General features: G+C 38.9%; 1 protein-coding gene across 4 annotated transcripts; it reads left to right on the top strand.

The window, feature by feature from the left end:
• The first annotated feature begins 5,711 nt into the window (after window positions 1–5,711).
• thbs2a (thrombospondin 2a) lies at window positions 5,712–22,967 on the top strand. 4 transcript variants are annotated; one of them, XR_013771499.1, is made up of 24 exons: window positions 5,712–6,003; window positions 6,298–6,364; window positions 6,536–7,086; window positions 7,482–7,566; window positions 9,831–10,030; window positions 11,151–11,291; window positions 11,378–11,471; window positions 11,803–11,973; window positions 12,754–12,930; window positions 13,725–13,898; window positions 14,272–14,399; window positions 14,501–14,653; window positions 15,837–16,055; window positions 16,137–16,244; window positions 16,925–17,084; window positions 17,190–17,308; window positions 17,392–17,626; window positions 19,495–19,722; window positions 19,831–20,102; window positions 20,176–20,273; window positions 20,362–20,501; window positions 21,219–21,249; window positions 21,563–21,621; window positions 21,725–22,967. XR_013771499.1 is itself a non-coding variant. In XM_079248907.1 (23 exons), the coding sequence occupies exons 2-23, from the start codon at window positions 6,301–6,303 to the stop codon at window positions 21,564–21,566; spliced, it is 3,552 nt and encodes a 1,183-aa protein (XP_079105033.1). In that variant the 5' UTR covers window positions 5,712–6,003; window positions 6,298–6,300; the 3' UTR covers window positions 21,567–22,967. The 4 variants fall into 4 exon arrangements, 2 of the variants coding, with proteins under 2 accessions (XP_079105033.1, XP_079105034.1); XR_013771500.1 differs by lacking the exon at window positions 21,219–21,249; XM_079248907.1 differs by having other exon boundaries at window positions 21,563–22,967.
• Window positions 22,968–23,162: the final 195 nt, after the last annotated feature.

Here is a 23,162-nt window from a genome sequence, read left to right on the forward strand (position 1 = left end):
CTATATAAGCAAAGGTCCATTCACCATTATTCACAAGTACAATATTCCACAGGAAATGTTGGATTTGTTTAATTTACAGATATGTGTCAACAAGTCCCACCCAACAAATGTCACGTGTGAAACTTTGTGAAAAGAGTAAAATGAACATTGACAATTCCCCTTCAATGCTTTAATGCTAATGCTATCACCCCATTTTATATTCGAATGCAGGCTCTGGAGCCTGTCCCAGCAGCTATAAGCAAGGGGCAGGCTACACCCAGACCCGGTGGTCAGCCCATTGTATTCAAGCCAAAATATTTTTGCCCTTTTCTTTTTACATTAAAACTGGAAATGGACACTGGAAAGGAAATGTGAAAATCTCAAAAATCATTTCTATTTATATCTACATTGCAGGGTTGGTGATACTGGTTCTCCTTCAGATGACCTTAAGATCTTTGATTATAGTCACCCTCATGAAGATAGTTAAGAATGACAAACAGATGGCATTAGCCTGTCATGAGCCAATAGAAATTTCCTGGAAAGCTGAAAAGTCAGAGTCAAGGTCTTGTGGTGTTGCAATGTGGGGATTAATATTGTGTGCTTTTCTGCTTGAAAGTTTTCCACAGTTTTCTTGTTCCCCCACTGACTTCTCAAGTGCCTTATAAGAATAATTTAGGGAGCTCTCTCCTGTAAAATGAGCACCCTGTTGAGTGACCTGGGTGTTGTAAAGTACTACCTGTGACAATCCAACACATCTTGAAAGGCTGTATGCAATGAAATAAGATCACAACTTCCTGATTTTTAGACAACACAGATATTTTAGATGTTAAAGGAAATTAACCGTTGCCTTTATTCTTTCCTCTTTTTTTTTTATCCCTTGAGAACTATTTCTGGGAAAAAATCTTCCGGTTTTCCAAAGCAGTGATTGAAGCACACTATTGTTTTTGGCTAAACAACATCTATTCACCCCCAGGCAGTGCTCTAAGATGCTTTACCAGTAATACACAATACAGGCAAGTAGCCTTCAGCTACTGTATCAGGCTCCTCTTCTTTGGAGCCAGTTCTCAGTTTGAGTTTAATAAATCACCAAACTACTATAATATTAGGCTCAAAACTGTCTTGTTTGATAAAATTAGTTTTTTCTTCTGGCTAAGGTAGCTCTGAAAACCGATTGATTAGGCTGCTACAAACCATTCCTGGTTTCCTACTATTGATATACTAAACACCTCTCCTGTCATTTGTTCTGTTTTATTTATCTCCATGCATTGATGCCTTTGTGAGATTTTTCCTGTATGCTTGTTTCTCTTAAAATATCCTCCTTTATTGTGTGTTATGTCTCTACATCCCTCCCCTGCAGTCAAGTAATCCTAAATGGTCAGGGTATGTGGCTGTCTTCTCAGTTTATTTCTGCTGGTGATGTTTTGAAAGGAAGTTGTTCATTTATTTATTTATTTTCAATACCTACAGTCAACAAGTGTCTATTTTTAATGTTAGGCCTCTATAAAATGTCATGAGATTGTTGTGAAATGTTACAGGTAATAGTAACAGTTTAAATACTAAGTCATGGTAGTATTTGCTGTATTTGCTGGGCACTAATTTGAGTAAGGCAGCTTTAGCTAATCAGCCTATTCAAACCTGTCTTAAAAACTTTACCAAATATTATTCTTAAACATCTCAAAACAGTTGGGACAGGGGCAACAGGCTGAAAAGTGGAATTAAAAAGAAACAGCCAGAGGAACATTTTGAGACCAGTTGGATAATTTAGTGACATTATTGAGTGTAAAAAGATGGTCTATGACAGGTTGAGTTGCTAAAAAGGAAATATGGGCACAGGTTCAGTAATGTATTAAAACAGCATCTACAAACTGGAAAAATCTGAGAATCGTGTTCCTTAAAATGAAATGGTGAAGACTCGAATATTCATTTATTCACACAACATAAATTCTTTTTAAAAAATGCCAGAATCTGTAGATATTTCCTTATAGAAGGGACACAGCCAGAAACATTATTGGATGTCAGTGACGTTTGGGCCCCAACACAACACTATTAAAAACAAACATGATTTTTTTCACAAAAAGTATTGCATGAGCTCAGAAAAACTACCGCGCCATCCACAAATGTAGGTCAAAGCTCTCCTATGCACACAAGAAGCTACATGAAAAACATTGACAAGAAATGCTGCTGTCTCTTCAAGAACAAAACTGGTTAAAGATGGACAGAGACAAAGTGGAAAACTCTTCTGTGGTCAGACTAATCAAAATTAGACATTTTTCTGGGAGGTTATGCCTGCCCTGTCCTGTTAATCACAGAGGAAAGACACAATCCAGCTTGATAACTATGCTCAGTTTAAAAGCCTGCACCTCTGGTGGTATGGGATTGCTTTAAAGTCTATGGAACTGGCAACTTGCACATCTGGAAATATATAAAACATCAGTTCTGAAAGGTATGTGTAGGTTTGAGGGCAACATATGTTCCTATCCAAGTGATGTCTTCTTCAAGAAAGATCATGCTTGTGTCTGCAAGATCATGCTAAACAGCATACTGCACTTATTATTTAGCAGAAAAGTCCAGGTGCGTCATTGGTCATGCTGTGATCCAAACAGTTCACAAGCTGAACATATTTGATCCATCATAAAATATAAACTCGAACAAAGATGACCCAGGACTGCTAAACATAAAACCGTACATAAAAAATGGAACATTCTTCTCTCAAAGGTTCAACAGCTTGTTTCCTCAGGTACCAGATGTTGGCAGACTGAAATGCTACACAGTGGTAAACATGGCTCTTGCAACGTTTTTCTTTTGATTTTGTTTGTGATATTCTTGTGTTTTGAGAGGAATATTAACCATATCTGACTGAGCAAGAAGAGTGAGGAGGGAGACAAAGAAACACTGGCAGACTGTCCTGCTCAATGCTAAATCTTTATTTACAACATTTCATCAGTGAAACCCCAATGATGATGGTCCGATGACTACAGTGTAGTCAAAAGATTTAGACGTTGTTTCTGTCTTTTTCATTTTACTCAAGTTATTAGAATCAAATTTAAAATGAGCAAATATTTTCCGTGGAATATTCCAATTTATTACTCTAAAGATCTATCACTCCTAATAAGGTGCTTCATGGCATGATAAAAACTTGATGTTTCTGTGTAAAATTTTATATATATATATATATATATATATATATATATATATATATATATATATATATATATATATATATATATATATATATATAAATATATATAAATATATATATATATATATATATATATATATATATATAAATATATATATATATATATATATATATATATATATATATATATATATATAATTTTATATATTTATGATGTTTTTGTGTAAAATTTTATATATACACACACATATATATATATATACATATATATATATATATATATATATATATATATACATATATATATACATATATATATATATATATGTATATATATATATATATATATATATATATATATATATATATATATATATATATTTATTTATTTATTTATTTTTTTTTTTTAATTTATTTATTTATTTTTTTTTTATTCCCTTTTGGTGCAATTATAAATTCTTAAATCTTCTATGTGTCTTTTACATTCTCAGCATCCTTCTGAACAGGCAGCCTTCACCATTCCACTTCAGGCACGTCATGCCCCAATTTTCCAACTGTCCAGTACTGCCTATTACAGGAAAGGGGTTAGCTTGATTCTCTACAGACTATGAACTTTTGCCTACTTACACACAAACTTTAATGAAAACTACAAGTGACCATGCAAAAAACTATACGGAATACACATGAAAGGAAACAAGCCTCTGTGGCTTTAGAGCAGCAAAACCAGTGATGGTGTGGGCACAAGCAAGCTGAAAGCAGCCTATATTTCAGTGCCTTAAGAACATAATAATGATGACAGTAACATTTGGAGCAAATGCTGCATTTTTTTAGAGACTTATGTTCATACTGAACAGAATACTTCAATTGTCATGCAAAGTGAGCTGTCATCTCTTTTGGGAGATTATGCAAGCATATTTTACAATGCCAGTCATCTTAGCCAAATTTATTTCATTGGCATTACTCAGCTTTTGGCATGATCAACATTAAAGGAATAGTTGCAGAAAAAATTCACAAACTTAAGATCATTTATATGGTATATATGTACATATTGTATTTTTACCATTCAATAATAAAACTGTTTTCCACAAAGGCTGTGCGATGTTTCATCTGTCACTTTCTCCTTCTCTTCTCAGTACTTTAAACATTTTAAGTGCCAGGTTTGTTCTGTTGGATTGTGGTCCTGAGTCACACTGAACCTTTGTGTGTGTGTGTGTGTGTGTGTGTGTGTGTGTGTGTGTGTGTGTGTGTGTGTGTGTGTGTGTGTGATAAAAACACATAAACTTCCATGATGAAGTCAGGGCCTGGAGGGGAGAACTGGAAACTACAGTTGTTTATCAACTTAACTGACATCAATCACCTTTGTTTCATTGCTCTTCCAGATTTCTGGTATTTGTAGCATTAATCGGGGAGTCAACATGTCTGCCTGTCTATGAATCTGTGCTGTGTTATGGATTGTGATGAGGTCAAACATAACCAGAAAATCTTAAAAACCATTTTCAAAAGGATGGAAACCTGATCGTTTTGAGGGATATGTGTGCTCTTCATCCTGCTTATGACACTATAACAAACCTGACATGAAATTCTTGCAATCTGTTCTTTTAATTCTTGTAGTTAACAACTTTGCATTGATAAAACAACTGGATATTCTGGATGCGGCAGACATGGTGCTGAGGATGCCAAAGTAGACTTTTTAAAACTAGTTAATACTAGTTGTGTTTCATCTTCTCCTAAAGCTTCATTATTTGGTTCTATAATGCAAACAAAACGTGGGCTGAAGAAAATGACTAAATCTGTGGAAACAACTCAACGTGGATGCATGCATTGGTTAAAAAGGTTTTGTTTATCTATCCAATTAGAGAATGCAACCAGATCCAAAATAATTGACGTGCCATGAAACCCCTGAAAAGTTTAATCCGACAAACTCTGACCACTGCAGACTACTTTTATCAGCAGCGAGCATCGTTATGTTCATCTATGACGGACAAATAGTTCACTCCTGTTTCTATCATGTCTTTAATGAAAGCCCACCCCTCTTTTGGACAAAAAAAAAAGAACATTGTGGATTTTCATGTGTAATTTTTGTGTCTCATTACAGACTTGAGTAGGATTTGAGATACTAATATATATAGTTTTTTTTAATGTAACCATGAACATAAACAGTTCTAAACATGTGTGAAGTGAGTCTAGCATATTACAAACCCCTCAGGCTGCTGGAAAATACTGACAACTTTGTTGGGAGGACTGGCACCCACCAATAAAAATAAATAAATAAAAATTTAAAAAAAACAAACTGCATTTAATTTCAGCTGTAATCAGTTGTGAGGATCCACTTGGCCTGAGAAAATCAACCCACGTCTCCCGCAGAGAAAGTGACTCAGCTGCAGACCCAGTTGGAAGGTGGAAGCGGTGGTGAGGGGACGTCAAGGTGGGAGAAAAGGGGGAGGAGGGACCACGTGTCCTCCACCCAGCCAAGCTCAGTCTGCAAGCGCGAATAAGAAAACTACGCAATCGGAAGATAATTATGTAACTTTGTGTTTTAACAACTGACCACAAGCCGTTGGTAGCCGCCAGGCTGTGACTGACAGGCTCTCCGCCAGCCTCTGTATAAAAGACGGAGGAGGAGGGAGCGCCGCCACTGTTGCGCCTCCGGTCCTGCAGACTGTGGATGTGCTGAAACAAAGTGGATTTAAACTTTTTTTTTTCCACAGAGGGGTTGCTGGAACATACATTTCCCCATTCATTTTTATCCTTGACTCAAACCATCAAGCATCTTTTTAGTCGTTTTCTGTCTTCCCCCCCCCCCCCCCGATTTGTGTTTGTTTTTTTGTGCTGTTTTATTGTTACCGGATATTAGTTAGAACTGTTAAACCAATTAAATTGTGCAGGTAAGTTGTGCTTCATTCATCCTTTACTGGTTAATTGTATGCCTTCATGGTTACTAACATGCAAAACAAAGCCTTTTGCTTTTTGTATAGTTTATTTAAAGTTGCATTGTTTGTTTTAGCCTGTATTGTAGCCTTGTCAGGACGCATTAGCCTACTCTTCCTTACCGTTTATAATAGTCATAACTTAGGCTGTAGTGCAGCATCAGCATCTGCCTGTGGATGTCGGGGGAAAAAAGAAAAAGGAGGGAAAAGAAAAAATAGGAATCTAAAAGACAATTTCTTTGTTTTGTGAAGGAGATGATACTCAGGAGAAGCCTCTTCTTGTTGCTCCTGTCTATAGTCAACCCAGCAGCCCCTCAAGGTGAGTAGATTTCTGTCATTCTCAGAAATTAGTGTTCATTTTTTAACAGCATTTTAAAGGGGTATGGAACCTAAACTAAATCTGATTTTCTTTTTCTGAGGCTCACAATCTTTTCTGTTTCTCTAAAGTGACTCAACTTTCCATTTTCATTCTTCATAATCTGATACATAGATGGAGAGCCAGAAGGAGATACATTTGACTTGTTTGAAATCAGCCACATCACACGCAGGACTCTGGGGGCCAAACAGTTCCGGGGCCCAAACTCTGATGCCCCTGCCTACCGCTTCATCCGCTTTGACCAGCTGCCCTCAGTAAATCCCCTTACACTAAAACAAATGCTGCATCAGATCCAAAACAATGAAGGCTTTGTGTTCGTGGCCACTATCCGCCAGGACCGCGGCACGCGGGGCACTCTGATCGGTCTGGAGGGTCCCGATGGCAGACGGCAGTTTGAGATTGTGTCCAATGGACGTGCCAACACTCTGGACCTCATATACTGGATGGATGGCTCACAGAATGTGATCTCCTTTGAGGATGTGGACCTGTCTGACTCACAGTGGAAGAATGTCATTCTCCATGTTCATGGGGAGAATGCAGACCTGTATGTGGGCTGCAGCCTCATAGACAACATCGTCCTGGAAGAGCCATTCTATGAGCATCTGCGGGATGAGGGAAGCCGCCTGTATGTTGCTAAAGGATCAATTCGAGAGAACCACTTTAGGGTAAGAGAGAGACTAAGTCATTGTGGTAAATGGTCAAAGATTCCCTAGAATCTGGAGAATTTCTTTCCAGTATTTGTCACTTAAAAAGTACACAACATCAAGGTCCTTACTTAGCTTGTGATGACAGCTCAGTTTAAATAATAATTACCGAAGAGTAAAGACTAACAAGGTTCTTTCCCAGGATATAGCTGAGTTGTTCTGTGTTGCTCTGGCCTTATTGTGTAGAAAACACTCCGTATTTAGACTTTAAACATCCCTTTTTTTGTGTAAAGTTGAGGGTGATGATATGAGATCAAGAATAACTTTCCTCACTGGAGAATGAAATTGTTTGAATTAAAATTCTTTGAATTTGTACCCAACATCTAACAAAGATAGTAACCACATTTTCTTAACAGGGCCTTCTGCAGAATGTGCAGTTTATCTTTGACACATCAGTGGAAGATATCCTCCTGAGCAGAGACTGCAAGTTCGATAAGAAAGGTGAGACTGGAGTTTTTCTCATGGAGCGATGTTGTTATAAAAGCTACTTAAAACAGCGCTTATCCAAACATCTCTGAAATGCCCGAGGAGTGGAAACTATTTCTACTTCATGCGATTATCACAACCCTGAAGATGAGTCAAACTAATTATATTTATGAACTGTTTCAAGTTTGATACCTTGCAGATGTGATTTGGAAACTCTTTCTCATGCAAACTCCCAACAAACAGTGTCTGTCTTTTGTTAAGTATAACCACAGCAAATAGTTTTAGATTGCCTCTTGACACCTTCTGTATGTATTTACCTCCTTCTTTTGTGAAATTGGGTCAGAAAGCTTGCAGATTTGATACGCCGCTAGATCTCCCCACCGTTGCTTCATGTTTCCAGAAACAGCAGTGTGGATGCAGTGGCTGGAGTTTCAGAAGTGAACAAAAGGAGATACAGATGCTTACATTTATTTCCATTGGCAGTAGATTTGGAATAATACCCTGGGAAAGAAAATAGAAAAGGGAGAGTGAGGGCTATACTGCAGAGTACAGAGCTTTTAATTCCAGCTGCTCACACATACACACACATGCCGTCAGTGAGGTCATAAATTGGATGATTGGGTTGCTTTTCTCAGTTGAAGTTGTGCTCGCATGAAGAAGGGCTTCATGACCCCCAACAGGGATCACACAAAGAGCAGCTACAATATAGATATCCAAGTAAATCTGCTCATGACCATCTTCTGTAAAAAGTAAAATAAAAAAGTCATTAGATCTTGAAACCTTGAGTCTGATATGCTGTGACAAACTGAATCCATACGCAGCGTGCGGTGTTGCAGTTACGCAGTGCTGCATTTTTGTTACTGCACGAAGTGCTGAAATCCAGCTGCAAAGAGTTTATTTGTTTAACAAATGTCGCCAAAGCCCAGAAATTGTCTGCGTTCTAGCTGGTACAGGTTGAGCTTCTAGGCTGGGAGAGGTTTTAATGCCAAAAGCCACCCATAAACCCGTACAACCCACACTCGTAAAAAGTGTCACATTGGACATTAATAAGCAGCTCTCAAATTAGTGCGGCTTTTAGGTCTTTTTTGAAATTTTTTTAAATTTTATTTGTAATTCTTTCGTCTGTGTACGTTGACAAAACAGAAAATGTCTATCAGGGAGAGAGAAATGTGTAAATGCTTTTACAGACGAGCTCTCTGGAGATTTGAATGATTCCAGCAGACTGAAGAGGAAATAAAACATAGTGGAACATCACTGGGCAATTTGGATGACTTCTTGATTTAGAGTCCCCAGTCTGCTATAAATCTTCACCAATTTACATAGCTAGGTCCAAACCGGTTGCAGAAACGCTCTGTGCCTCGGCTGAATGACAGGCATTCCATAAATGTGTGTCTTATGTATGATTATTTTTCTTAAATCCTACGCTGATGCAGTTCAATAATTTGGGATGCAGATTGAGTGTAAAATGATGGGGTAAAGTGAGGGAATGTGGATCGTTGTTATGTCACAAGGTTCACTGCAAACTCCACCCACAAAAGCTGCCCTGTCCTGCTGCGTGACTTGTATTTTTTGCCTGCTTGTGTTGTGCAAAGATCACAGCTGGTAGACACGTTACCCTTGGCTGGACTTCCTGCTCCAGATGTGTTGATTGTGCAAAGAAAACTTAACATTTAGCCTGTCAAACAACCCCTGTAGTTAAAGACTGTGCTCTTTTCCACAGTGGGCACTTAAGTAAAATGTTAGTAATGGATGAGAAAGGCTGTAGCTCAGTGATTTTCACATACTAATTGAGATAGAGGTACCCCTAGTGACTAATGAGGTTTAAGGACCAGTTTGATAGATTCTTTGTAAATATCTCAGTGTGGTCACCCCAGCTTGTTGTAAGTGTCCTCTCTTTTAAAGTACAGGTAGATTTATGGTTGTTGTTGTCGCTTTTTCCATCACAAAAAGGAACAGCCAGATGTGTGCTAAAGCAGTGCCCTGCTCTCATCTCTTGCTGAAAGATTTACTATCATCATTTCAGACAGATACATTTTAAAATCAAACATAGTCGCTGACTGTACATCTGGTTTTGGGAAGGTAGCAAACATTGCATTTACTACAAAGTTGTGATCGTTTAGCCTGCTACAGGAAAACAGGAAATCACTCAGTCCCTTCATCAGAGTGCTTATGTTACAGTCATCATAGTCTTTCCATCGCTGGTTTGTGTTGTTGATTCATTCACTGCTTTTGTCTCAACTCCTCCTCGAGTGGTTATGTGTTTTTTGCCTCTCTTCCAGATGATGCCAATGCTGTGAGTGGGAGCACAAAAGTGGTGGATGTACCAGCTTCCATCACGACAAACAGTATAGGTCAGAAGACAGATGACCTGGGTGCAGATACGTGTGAACGCTCCTGTGAGGAACTTAGCACCATGTTCCAGGAGCTCAAAGGCCTTAGAATTGTCGTCAGTAACCTTATTGACGGCTTGCAAAAAGTAGTAAGTTGTAAAAATGACAAATGTGGTTAACTGACTGTTTCTCATGAAAGTTGTGTAAATCAAACCTAATCCTGACTTGTGTTTGTTTAAGAGAAGCTACTGCCTGTTTTGCTGTTTTTTACGGTCCAATTTCTGTGATGAATGTCTTCGAATAAGGGAAGGAATTTTGCATTTTGGAATAAATGACAAAGCTTTGTTCAACAGCCAGAAACTAAGAAGTTTGAATTGGGTTACTAGGTAACCTACATTGGTTTGAAAGCAAACGGTAAGCAGCCACAGGTCTGTTTATAGAGTGGCCTGTGATGGCTGAACCCATTTGACTCTTGCTATCTGTGGCAGCATGAGTCAGACAGATTTTATGACATGTTACATGTGGATATAGGAAGTGTTCCCCTGGCAGCGAGTGGGTCCAGTGTAATGTCTGGCTTTGTTTAAACAGCTTGTGTGTTTCCTCTGGGAGCCTCCCAGCAATAAGAGAGTCTGGGCATGAACCTTGGGGGAAAAAGAAAAGAAAAGAAAAAAAAAAAAAGAGAGACTGGTATGAGAAGGGTCCCTGAGGCTCTTCCAGACCGAGTGGTGTCCTAAACTCGCGCTGCACACTGATGTTTCCCTATTCGGACATTCACACACTTAGTCAGACAAATTTTTGGCAGCAGCTTATCGACTGACGGCTCCCAAGTGTTGAGGAGTCCAGCCAGAGGTCCCCCGGTTTCCAAGTTAGTTGAAGGTTGTAACATGAGTAACTTAGCAGCACTTTCAGTGGTCTGTTTTCCTGAAGGCAACAAAGCTGTAGAGACTTTAAATGTCTTAAAAAAAGGGCAAAGTATTAAAGTCCCTCCCAGTTAAGAAACTTTTTAAGTTGATTGAGTTTAGACTGATAATACTTTCATCCACAACAGCACGACAGGATGACTGTTCTGCAGGAGCAGCCGATGTTCTTTCTCTCACTACCAGCTGAAAAGTAACCTCTCACGTGCTCCTAAAAATAAAAAAAACAGCCTGTCGGCAGTGAAATCACTCTGCCCGCCAGTGGCAATATTGCTTTATCACGGCATGAGTGTGTCCTAATCATTTCTGACTGATCTCCTCCTAACTGCTAATCTGTTGCTGTGTGGCTCAGACAGAGGAGAACACAGTCATGAAGGAGGCCCTCGGGAGAATGAAGGACTCTAAAGAGAAAAACATGTGCTGGCAGGACGGCCGCCTTTTTGAGGACAAGGAAGACTGGGTTGTAGACAGCTGCACTAAATGTACCTGCCAGGTACTGCTAAGTCATGTGGAATTATGCAAATTCACTGTGGATGTTAATGACCCTGATATTTTTATAACATTCATTGATATTTGCAGGAGTCCAAGATTGTGTGTCATCAAATTACATGCCCACCAGTGGCCTGTGCTAGCCCCTCTTTTATTGATGGAGAGTGCTGCCCTGTATGCATGCGTAAGTAGTCAAAAACTCCTCATGCTTGTGTTTACTTTTTTTAAATAAATACTGTGATGTGCCATAAAAACAATATTCTGTGCATGTTAAACTTTAACACCACTATTCTTGCAGTCACTTTGCCTGTGGGAGGGAACCGCATATTTATTGACGCTAAAAATGGCCTCTAAGGGTTATGCAGATGATGTCATTTGATAAACAGGCCACCATAAAGAATAAACAGTCATATTCTTTTTTTTTTTTTTCCAATACTTTTATCATTGTTTGCATTTTTTCTTTTATGTGGTGAAGGTTCTTGTGCAAAAAAGGATGATAATGTGGCTTCTTCCAGCTAAAGACAGCGAAGATGGCTGGTCCCCCTGGTCAGAATGGACAGAGTGCACCGTCACTTGTGGGATAGGAACTCAACAAAGAGGGCGTTCATGTGATGCAACCAGCAACCCCTGCACTGGACCGTCTATTCAGACACGCAAGTGCAGCCTGGGCAAATGCGACAGCCGTGGTGAGGACATGTTTTTTTTAAATAACTGATGTTGTCTAGATTAGTTGATATAGTAGTGTTGCTGCTGACAGTAATCTAAAGCAAACATTTGGATGAGACATGGCAGGGTGGAAAATAATGGATCAATAGAAGAAGTCGGCATAACTCGGTTAAATATGGGATGAGATCTTTCAAAAGTGCAAAACACTGAGTTCATGCCTCTGTAAATCCGGATGCATCACAGTGTGACTGAATGTGAGTAAAGAGCTGGATCTCATGGTCGGATTGTGGGGTGTGCCCAGTCAAAGTTAAATCCAAATAAATCACAGACTCAGAGGGTGTTCCACAATCCGATGACTCACCACTGCCTTTTGTGCAAAAATATAAAATATTAACGGATTTATAATCGGTTGTACTTAATGTGAAGTGTGGGGATTTTGCTAGATTTGAGTTGGAGGCCCAAGTGATGAATTGGGTATTTGTTGGATCACCATTTGTTTTTACTTGCAGCTAATATTACAGGGGATCTGTGTGAGTGACTGAATCAGTCTAACCACTAGGAGATAGTTTCCCCACAATGACATAAATACTGGCGCAATCCTCTTTGGTCATCTCTGAAACTGAAACAATGGTCGCCAACACCAGACAGTGTTTACTTGTAGAAAATGGCTGTTTTACTGTCTTTCCTTCTGCAAAATATGCATGTCTGTCATCATTTAACTAAATAGAAACCAAGAGGATGGCACATGACATATCTGTTTTGGTATTGCCTGCCTGATATGCTGGATGTTTCACACCCAGTTCGCCAGGACGGAGGGTGGAGTTTGTGGTCACCTTGGTCATCTTGCTCAGTGACCTGTGGAGAAGGACAGATCACAAGGATACGCCACTGCAATGCTCCTGTGCCACAGCTGGGGGGCAAGGACTGCGAGGGAAGTGGGAGAGAGACCCAGAGCTGCACTGCCAAGCCATGTCCAAGTGAGTTTCTCAGCTACAGAGAGGATTCCTCAAAAGCAGCATTTATGTAAAAGTGGCATGTGTCCGACGGTTTCCTCAGGCAACATTCTGCATGAGCTTTATAATGAGCTCTTGTCAGTCTTTGAAGAAATATCAACAAACTTCAGCTCAGCGTGTTTTATCTTGAAGTATTAATCCATTTTTCAAATCAAAACTTTTCTATTTCCTCTAATCTACAGTAGGTTTTAGGTCACACCTCAGATTCTCAGTCATATTGAAGTGTGACATTTGACCAGACTATTTTAAATTACTGAATTGTTTGTAATGGTATCTGGCTGAATCAGGTGTTCCGAAAGACTTTGCTCATCTTGAGTCCCAAACCAGAATCCCTCAATCCCATTTCCTAGGTGTTGCAATCATGATACTGCCCCCACCATGCTTCGCTGAAGTGATTGTGTTGTTTGGGGTGATAGATTTACAACTTTTTTAGTTTTCAGAATGTTACAGATATTTATTTAGCAGAAATACACTCATCTACATGTTTGGCTTTATTTATCTATTTATGTATTTTATTGTCAGAAACTCCAGACTGCTGTTGCAGGGTTGCATGGTTTATTTGCTACCTCTGATCAATGCACTCCTTGTCTCATCTATGGGTCTTGGTGGCATGCCCTTACTTTAATAGGATGGTCTTACTGATGATCTCTAACGTTTTCAGAGATTTTAGTCTGCAAGATTTGGAAATTGAAAAAACATTTAAAAAAAAAAAAAAAAAAAAGAAATGTTCTGAAGATCTTTTGAACGACTCTTTTCAGTCGATGGGAGTTGGGGGCCGTGGTCTCCATGGGCAACATGTTCAGCAACATGTGGAGGAGGAATCAAAACTCGCTCGCGTGAGTGCAACAGCCCTAAACCTCAATATGGTGGCAAGAGGTGCCTTGGGGAGGCCAGTGACAGTGACAGCTGCAACAAGAAGGAATGTCCCATTGGTGAGCATCAGTCAACATAACTGGTACTTTAAATTGAATGCAACAACATTGGACTGTAGGTTGAGCTACTATTTTGGTTCATTTAAAAAATTATTATTATTTTTTTTACAGTTATTGCTTTAATTCACACTTTTTTTCCCCACGAGACTGTCAGCTATTATTCTACCACCATACACTAGAGCTGGGTCATTAGTCGGTTAATATTAATGCCACAATAGTTTGGGGCTACAGTTTGGTTTATAGTTTGGTTGTTGGAATAGAGAAAAACATAGGTTAAAATGTAGTTTGTAAGATGACAAACTAGACTGATATGTTAATGTTTACAACAATTTTCCTTGTTTTCCTTGTTCTTGTCCTATAACTCTCCTCATAGATGGCTGCCTGTCCAACCCTTGCTTTGGGGGAGTGGATTGTAGCAGCTCTGCTGACGGGTCATGGGAATGTGGTCCATGTCCTGCTGGTTTTCGTGGAAATGGAACCCACTGTGAGGATATTAATGAGGTGAAACTCACATCTTTTTATGTATGCATAAGCCACACATTTTGACACCTAATATTTCATGTCTTTTCATTTTTCCTGATGTGTTTTTTTTTTCCTCACAGTGTGACATGGTGTCCGATGTTTGCTACAAAGTGGGTGGAGCACAGCGCTGCATCAACACCGATCCAGGTTTCCATTGCCTACCCTGTCCAAAGCGCTACAAGGGCACCCAGCCTTTCGGTATGGGTGTGGAGGCTGCCAAACGGAACAAACAAGTGAGTTGTTCTTACTTTTATTCTGTCCCATTCATGCAGTGTCTTTCTTGAAGAAGTGAGAACAATATCCAGTAAGAGATGGATTGTCGACCTGCAGCTCCTGGCAAATTTTCAAAAGCAGCTGTGTGGAATTTTGCATGTCAGATAAACATTTATACATGACTGAAGCAGCAGTTTGGATGATTTAGGAGCCTCATTTCTATAGTATTGGAGGGGAAGCCCTAGGCCATCATATATGAATTTTCTCATTTTGACCCAGATCCTGGCTTCCTTCTCCTGCTGCTTGCTGAAGGAGAAGGAAGAGGGTGGGATAACACCTAATAACAAACATATGTTGTACAGGTTGAGACAGCTCTTTGACTTGTAGATGCCGAATAGATGACAGTTTTTACATCCAACAAAAATTAGATGAGATCCTAACGGCTACACGTTTACTGTAATGCAAGGTAATATCAGATGTCATGTATGTATGTCACAGTAAACTGGGGCTGTTTTCTTCTTTTTCATGATCACTAAATTCTCTGAGTTCCTGGAAATCTGAAAATTTGATGTGTGTCGTCTTGCTTGACATTCCTTGTGGACTATTTTGCAACTCTTCAGCCAGTGCAGCTGCTTGTCTGTTAGTTGATGTCCCAGTTTTACTAATGGACTCGAGGAAAAGGGATTTGTCTCATTGTTGGCATTAAAAAGCTCAGTTTCACAGCTTTGATCAAAGGCCAATCTTGCTGTCATTTTCGGCTCCATGATCTCATGGTGTGGCATCCGCATCGCAGATAGGTTCATCCTCTGGTAATGAGTGGCAGCTGTGAATACCTTGGACTCCAGAAAAGGTTCTGCAGTCGATCATAATTGGATCTATGATGGCATCAAATAGGATCTCATAAAATCAACTGTGCCTAGAAGTCCCCATTGCTCTGGCTCTTCCTAGAATTCCTCCCTTAACCCATCACCTTGATTTGAAGAAGCCCTCAGTTAAAGGGGCCCTCTACAAAGACAGCTTCCATGAGTGCTGTTTTGAGTTTAACATGTCATCAAGAACTGACAACAAAAAAAGATATATATCTAGGACCGATAATAAAGCTATGGAAGGCTGTCTTTTATCCTTTTATTAAGATAAAAGGTCAGATCCAGTGCTTTCAATGGTAAATGTGAACAGTCCTGTTGCTCCTCTCTGTTACTTTAGGTGTGTGAGCCAGAGAACCCATGTAAGGATAAAACCCACAGCTGTCACAAATATGCAGAATGCATCTATATCAGCCACTTCAGCGACCCCATGTACAAGTGTGAGTGTCGTACTGGTTACGCTGGGGATGGCTTCATCTGCGGTGAAGACTCCGACTTGGATGGATGGCCTAATCAGAACCTCGTGTGTGGTGCCAACAGCACATATCACTGCAAAAAGGTAAGCTACGTTTGACTGCTCATTCTGCAATGAATACAGACTTTACTGGGAAAACTTCAAAACATCTTGGTAATATTTCAGGATAACTGCCCTAACCTCCCAAACTCTGGACAAGAAGACTTTGACAAAGATGGCCAAGGAGACGCTTGTGACAAAGATGACGACAATGATGGAATTCTGGATGAAAGGGTGGGGAAATGTTTGTCACAAATGTATGAAAAAAGAGTATTACGTGTTTTAGATGAACTAAAAGTTCAGGTTTACTGTAGAAACATTCTTTACAAAAGCTCAACAAATCAGTTTAGAGCACATCTTTAAAGGTCAGGTTATGTAAGGAAGAAGATACAGTTCTTTTCCAGATGTGCTGTCTAAAAGAAAAACGGTTTCTCAAAGTTATCTCCAAAATTGTTTGAGCAAAAATAAAAAGCCCTTCTGTCAGAAATTTTGACATGTAAATATGGCATCTTGCTTGTTTTTTGTTTTTTTTTTTTAATAAAGGCTTTATTCTACAATCTTAGAATATTGAAATGGTAAATGCTGTAGCTACTAATTACTGGCAAACACTGAAATACTTGTTGCAGAAACAGCTCAGGTGTCGGGGAATCTTTTTCTAGGGAGCTTCCTGATAAGAAACATATGGATGTGTCATTTGCCAGCAGTTTGTTTTCTATGTGATTTCTAGCACTGCATCTACCTCTGTTGCACTGTGGAGAGTTAAAGAGACTCATATTTTAATCAACACTTTAACAGAAAACGGTTTGAGTATTATTCCCAGAGTTGAAATCTACTTCTGCAAATTACTCCTTCTTTAATCACATAGGCCTACCAGATGTTAAACACCTACCAAATAAGTCTTCTTTCTGCCACAGGACAACTGTCCCCTCCTTTATAATCCTCGCCAGTTTGATTTTGACAAAGATGAAGTTGGAGACCGCTGTGACAACTGCCCCTATGAACACAACCCTGCTCAAATAGACACAGACCACAATGGAGAAGGGGATGCCTGTGCAGTGGACATTGATGGAGATGGTAAACTAACCCTACTTGAATCAGACATATAAGGCAATCAACTAATAAATCTCTAACTCAAATCTTAATCCAAACTTCATTGATTTTTTTTTCAATTCCTCTCAGAAATTCTAAATGAAAATGACAACTGCCCCTATGTGTACAACACTGACCAGAAGGACACTGATATGGATGGAGTTGGTGACCAGTGTGATAACTGTCCATTGCTTCATAACCCTGACCAGGTTGTGCCTTACTGCACATAATGATTCATACCAGTACAGTTGGTGCATGAAGTGTTGATACTAACATCTGTATTAATCAACAGACTGATGTTGACAATGACCTGGTTGGAGATCAGTGTGACAATAACCAGGACATCGATGAAGATGGTCATCAGAACAATTTAGACAACTGTCCCTACGTGGCCAACGCCAACCAGGCGGACCATGATAAGGATGGCAAAGGAGACGCATGTGACTATGATGATGATGATGATGGTATACCTGATGATAAGGACAACTGCAGACTAACACCCAATGCAGACCAGCTGGACTCTGATGGTAAGGACGTAGCACTTTTAGGGCACATTCACATCAGCCTTTTTGATTCGAATCAGAGTCCATTTGTTCAGAAAGTCCACTTCATTTGCAGAGCTGTGAATGCACCAAAAAAATTCTGATTTGGACCAAAGAAGTGAACTCGGTCCACCTACAAACGCAGGTCTGAGCCCGTTTCAAGCAGACCAAATACAGGAAGCGGACTTTTAAAAAAAAGTCACTGCCTGCATTTGACGTAGCATTGCATTGCGGGTAAATACATAGCGATTGTGTTATTAGGCATCTACCTCATCTGTTGTTCATACTGCGGTCAATGTTGCAGTGTATTTCTGCAGAATATTTGCATAAGACAAAATAAAAACCCCAAACAGCGATAGTTTTGTGCTCCATGTTTAACTTGCAACAGTTTTCTTCATGCAGGTCTTGTCCTCTCTTTTGCTAAATACTAGTGCAGCGCCACCTTTGGTGGGAATGGGGATATATTATTGTAAAGGTTTGGCACGTTTGACCAAAGTGCAGTGTGAATGCAATCTTGGTCTGAATGGATACACCCCCCTAGAAGTGAGCCGAGTCCCCAATCGGGCCGAGTCTAGTGGACTATTCTGATGTGAATGCACCCGAAGTTCTCATGAGGGACCAACTTGCTGTCAGCCACTCCCTCCCAAAATCCCAGTTTATAATTAATTTTCAGGAAATTGCAACTTCTGGAATACCATTAAGTATACCTACAAAATATTGGATGAAAGACTGTCCATGTAAGTTTTGTGTTGTACAAGATGAATAATTAGAAACCTTTTGATAATTCATTTGATTTCATGCAAACCTTAAGGTGGATGTAAACTGCGTGCTTCTGAATCATGGATGAATCCACCTGCTGTTGTTTAACATAAATGTCTGCTCATAGAGGAACTTCATAAAATATGAATACAAAAATGTGGGGAGTACTAGAGGTTATTTGCTAAAATAAAACTAGGTTTTTTTTAACATAAGTTAAAGGCTGTATTTGTAACAAATTGACAAATGCAAGTTGCTGAAGAGACATATTCAGGCTATAATGTTTCTTTCCATATAGGGCAAGATTTGTATCATCCAGTATTTTTTCTTTCCTTGCTAAAATGCTCTCTTCTCTGTTTGCACTCATTACTCAGTGAAGTTTTGCCTTCTCCCAAATGTTTAGCAATTCATTTCAGTGCAGCAGGTGTGAAATATGTTGACAGTGGAAAGAGTCACCAACGGGTTGGTACGGATGATGTCATCCTGCATGACTTTAATGAGCTAGCCAGGAGGGCAGAAGCCAGGTTGTGAAGTTTTTATTTCTCTAAGGCTGATTAATCCACAGTGCACAATATATGTAGGCTACCTGGAGTTTGTGCAGCTGTTTGGATCTGGAAGCAGAGCACAGATGAAGAGTCCTGAACATGATGTTTTCACATTCTTCATAGCTTGTCAGATAGTGTTTATTTGATAGAATCATTTCAGCGCCTTGTACAACAACAAAGCTAGTGACAAGAGGGAGCTAGGTACTTCCAGGCAGTGGTCTTATTGCATTCTTTCCTCCCTGAGTTCCTGGCCTGCTTTCTAATTTTAATAGACTTCAGGTTTAACATTGTAAGAAGTATCAGAGGAAGCTGTCAATGCATGAAAAAATGGCTGATTTGCTTTAGCAACAATGGCAAAGCTATTAAAGTTAGTTTCTCAGGAGGAATTCTTATTTTCCATTCATTTTTCATATGAACTTGGAAGTTCTCCTCAACAATCTCTGCAGTGGGAGTATTACAACACTCCCATATGCTGACAAATATTTTGCAACCTACAATGTAGTAAGCAAATTTAGGTCAATCCTATCATTATGCCTTGTTTTTTATAAACAGGGGATGGAAGAGGAGATGCCTGCAAGGATGACTTTGACAATGATAACATCCCAGATATCCTCGATGTGTGTCCTGAGAATAATGCCATTAGTGTAACAGACTTTAGGAAGTTCCAAATGGTCCACTTGGATCCCAAGGGAACCACTCAAATTGATCCCAACTGGGTGGTCAGACACCAAGGCAAAGAGCTGGTTCAGACCGCTAACTCTGATCCGGGTATTGCAGTAGGTAAGTACCACAGTGCTACATTTTGACTCTAAAAACATCCATTTCATGTTAACAATGCTTTTTTAAAACTGCTTGACCGTACAAAACTTTTTCTATACACCATCACAGGTTTTGATGAGTTCAGTGCAGTGGACTTTAGTGGAACAATGTATGTGAACACAGACAGAGATGACGACTATGCCGGCTTTGTTTTTGGATACCAGTCAAGTGGGCGCTTTTATGTTGTGATGTGGAAGCAGATCACACAGACATACTGGGAGGACAAGCCCTCCAAAGCTTTTGGCATCTCAGGTGTTTCACTCAAAGTTGTAAACTCAACCACGGGCACCGGAGAAAATCTGAGGAACGCTTTGTGGCACACGGGCAACACTCAAGGCCAGGTGGGCTACAGTCTGAATGCTATGCAGTCACTTTTAAAGGATGCGTCAGTCTTCAGTATTATGTTTTACATAGGTGCGCACTCTGTGGCATGACCCCAAAAACATTGGTTGGAAGGATTACACAGCATATAGATGGCATCTCATCCACAGACCAAAGACTGGCTTTATTAGGTAGGCAACTCCATCTATCCATCCAGTTTATATCCAACTTCAGTGAAAGATCATAAAAACAGTTCATGTAAATGCTTGTGTTGTGCAGGGTTGTGGTCTATGAGGGCAAGCAGATCATGGCTGACTCAGGACCAGTTTATGACAAGACATTTGCCGGTGGCAGGCTAGGTTTGTTCGTCTTCTCGCAAGAGTTGGTTTTCTTCTCCGACCTCAAGTATGAGTGTAGAGGTAAGTCAGACCCACAAACATTTCTGTTTTCTTGAAAGGAAAATATCAAGTGTGTGTGTATATATGTGAAATGTTACATGCTACTATGAAGCATATAAGATTTTTTTTTCTTTGTACATTGAAGCTTTTATGTACAAAAGTAAAAAAAAAAAAAAAAAAAAAAAAAAAAAAGCATGTACATGTTGTCATTGTCCTGATTTTTCATACATGTACACACATAATACAAATGTCCCCAAATACTATGTCTAAAAAAGGGCTATAGAGATAAAAACTTATTTGTTCCTACCCCTTCAAAAAATAAATAATTACATACTGCAATCTACCTATTTGCTGAGCCTTATGGATTTTTTATACATATATATATATATATATATATATATATATATATATATATATATATATATATATATATATATATATATATATATATATATATATATATATATATATATATATATATATATATATATATATATAAACAAATTTTACATGTAATTTCTCCTCTTCGGTTCAACTTAGCCTAGACATTGATGTCCACATCCATGTAGGACTGTCATAATGTGTGTTTTTGTTCTGTACCGCACATAGTATATAATTAGGTTTGCCTGTGTTGACATATGTGCTATACAAAGATCAGACAATGGGAGAGAAAGTTCTCTCCATGTTTAATGTATGTGGTAAAATCTTTAAACCTTCAACATTTTTTCCAAACCTCAGATAAGCCGGAGTTTCCAACAGTCTTTACAAGGTAAAGATGAGAAGGGCTTTGTTTTGTGCTGTCTGAAGCACTAAAATCATGCTATGTTTCTGCTTGTTAGCTTGCCCATCTACAATGCCTCAGATGCATTGTGTAAGGCCTTGTGTCCAAGGACTTGAGATCTTCTGCTGAGTGCTAAACAGTGGAAAATAAGCCTGCCTTTTTGTTGTTTTTCTCAGTCACATGCTTTTATTAATGCTTCCACTGCACACTTTGTTCCTGCACCCTGCACTTTTGACTGAGAATCCCTAACAGTATTGTTCCTGAATGTGGTCTTCATGGAGGATATTTTCTCTTTTGGCAGATAATTGAATGAAGTTGGGCAGGAAAACATCCGAGGGCAAAAGACAAGAATCACTCCAAGTAATTATGACACCACTGCTGAAGCCATTTCAACTCAAATAGGACTTTGCATACTCATGTTACTTTGCATCGATCTATTGACTAAGATTTTTTGTCATGGCAGATTTCAGTTTTCCTGGTGATTTATCCACATTTCCCATGCTGAGAGCGAAAGCCTGATGACAGTGAACCTGTTTTAAAAAGCCTGTGCTGAATATTGTAACTAATGCAACTATTCTACATTTTAAAGTCATTGTGCAACCACTTACATGCTGTATGGGATTCCCTACAGTTTCCCACTCGCTGAAACTTCTTAATGTCCTGTTACTTGTCTGTTTAGCAGAACAGCTGCTTATACTGCCTCTGACATACATAAATTATAACCAAAACCCTAAACATTTAATCCTTGACTATTTCTCCTCATCCTTCTCATCCTGAATGTGTTTTTAATGGAGAGCTTGGGTGAACAATTTCAACAGTGCCAAAGATGTTTATACTAAGTCTGTACTATAATTTCTTTTGTAAATTATTTAAGCTCAGCCTGTTCTGTTTGTTTGCATTTCTTTTTTTTTTTCTAGTTTGTAAATAATTTATTTATTTGTTTACACTGACGCATATAACTGAATATCACATACGTCAAGATAACGCATTACAGTACTGCGGGATTATTAATGTTGTGCACTTCTTTTACTTGTTAGTTTTTCTAATCTTTCAGAGGAACTGTTGAAAAAATGTTGACATCTACAAACAAAGCAGATGTTTATGAAGGTGACAGAAAGCATTTATTTTGTTTGTCAGGTTTTCAGAGGGGTATGTCACTTAGGTAGTGATGTAATACCTTTGATTGCCCCTATTTCGTGTCTGTAAGACATTATCAAGGGTCATTAGTCTAAAATGGCTGCTACACTTTTTGTTCTTAAGTACCTGATCAGGCGTGAATCCAGGGTTGTGCAGAAAATAACTTCACCTGAGAATATGAGGATCATCTGTGAGCTTGTCTCTGTGTCAATGTCACAAAGATGAGATGTGGTGAAACATTTTATACAAATACTTTTTCATTCATATGTTAGTTCTAAGTATCAGTAATGGATGTTGTGAAACTTTACAGTGTTGGTGGGAAAGCTTCCAGATATCAGTCTCTGTAGACTTAGTGAGACTGTAAAATGAGGGTCAAGGACATGATAATCATCAATCTGCACGAGTCATGTTCTTCTGTTTGGTTTCCATCTTGTACATTGTCTTGAAAGTTTACCATGCACAAAATGTAAATGTGTTTTTTTTTTGTATACTTGTGTTTTTAGATACCCATTTTCTACAGACATTGTTGGAAGATTGTTCTGTTTCATAAATAAAACACTTCTACACCACTTGCTTGCTTATGTGCATAACAAATAAGCACAACTGCGATTGCATGACCGTTGCTGTCATAGTATTTCAGTTTATTAATCGATTTTAAGACACATTTTAACACATACTTAATTCATACTCCTCTTTTAAAAACAGGTTGTGTTTAGTGACGTAAATATAGCACACATCCACTATGCTGGATGGATGCTTGATTA

Source organism: Telmatherina bonti (assembly GCF_933228915.1).
Source record: "Telmatherina bonti genome assembly, chromosome: 11".
Taxonomy (NCBI): domain Eukaryota; kingdom Metazoa; phylum Chordata; class Actinopteri; order Atheriniformes; family Telmatherinidae; genus Telmatherina; species Telmatherina bonti.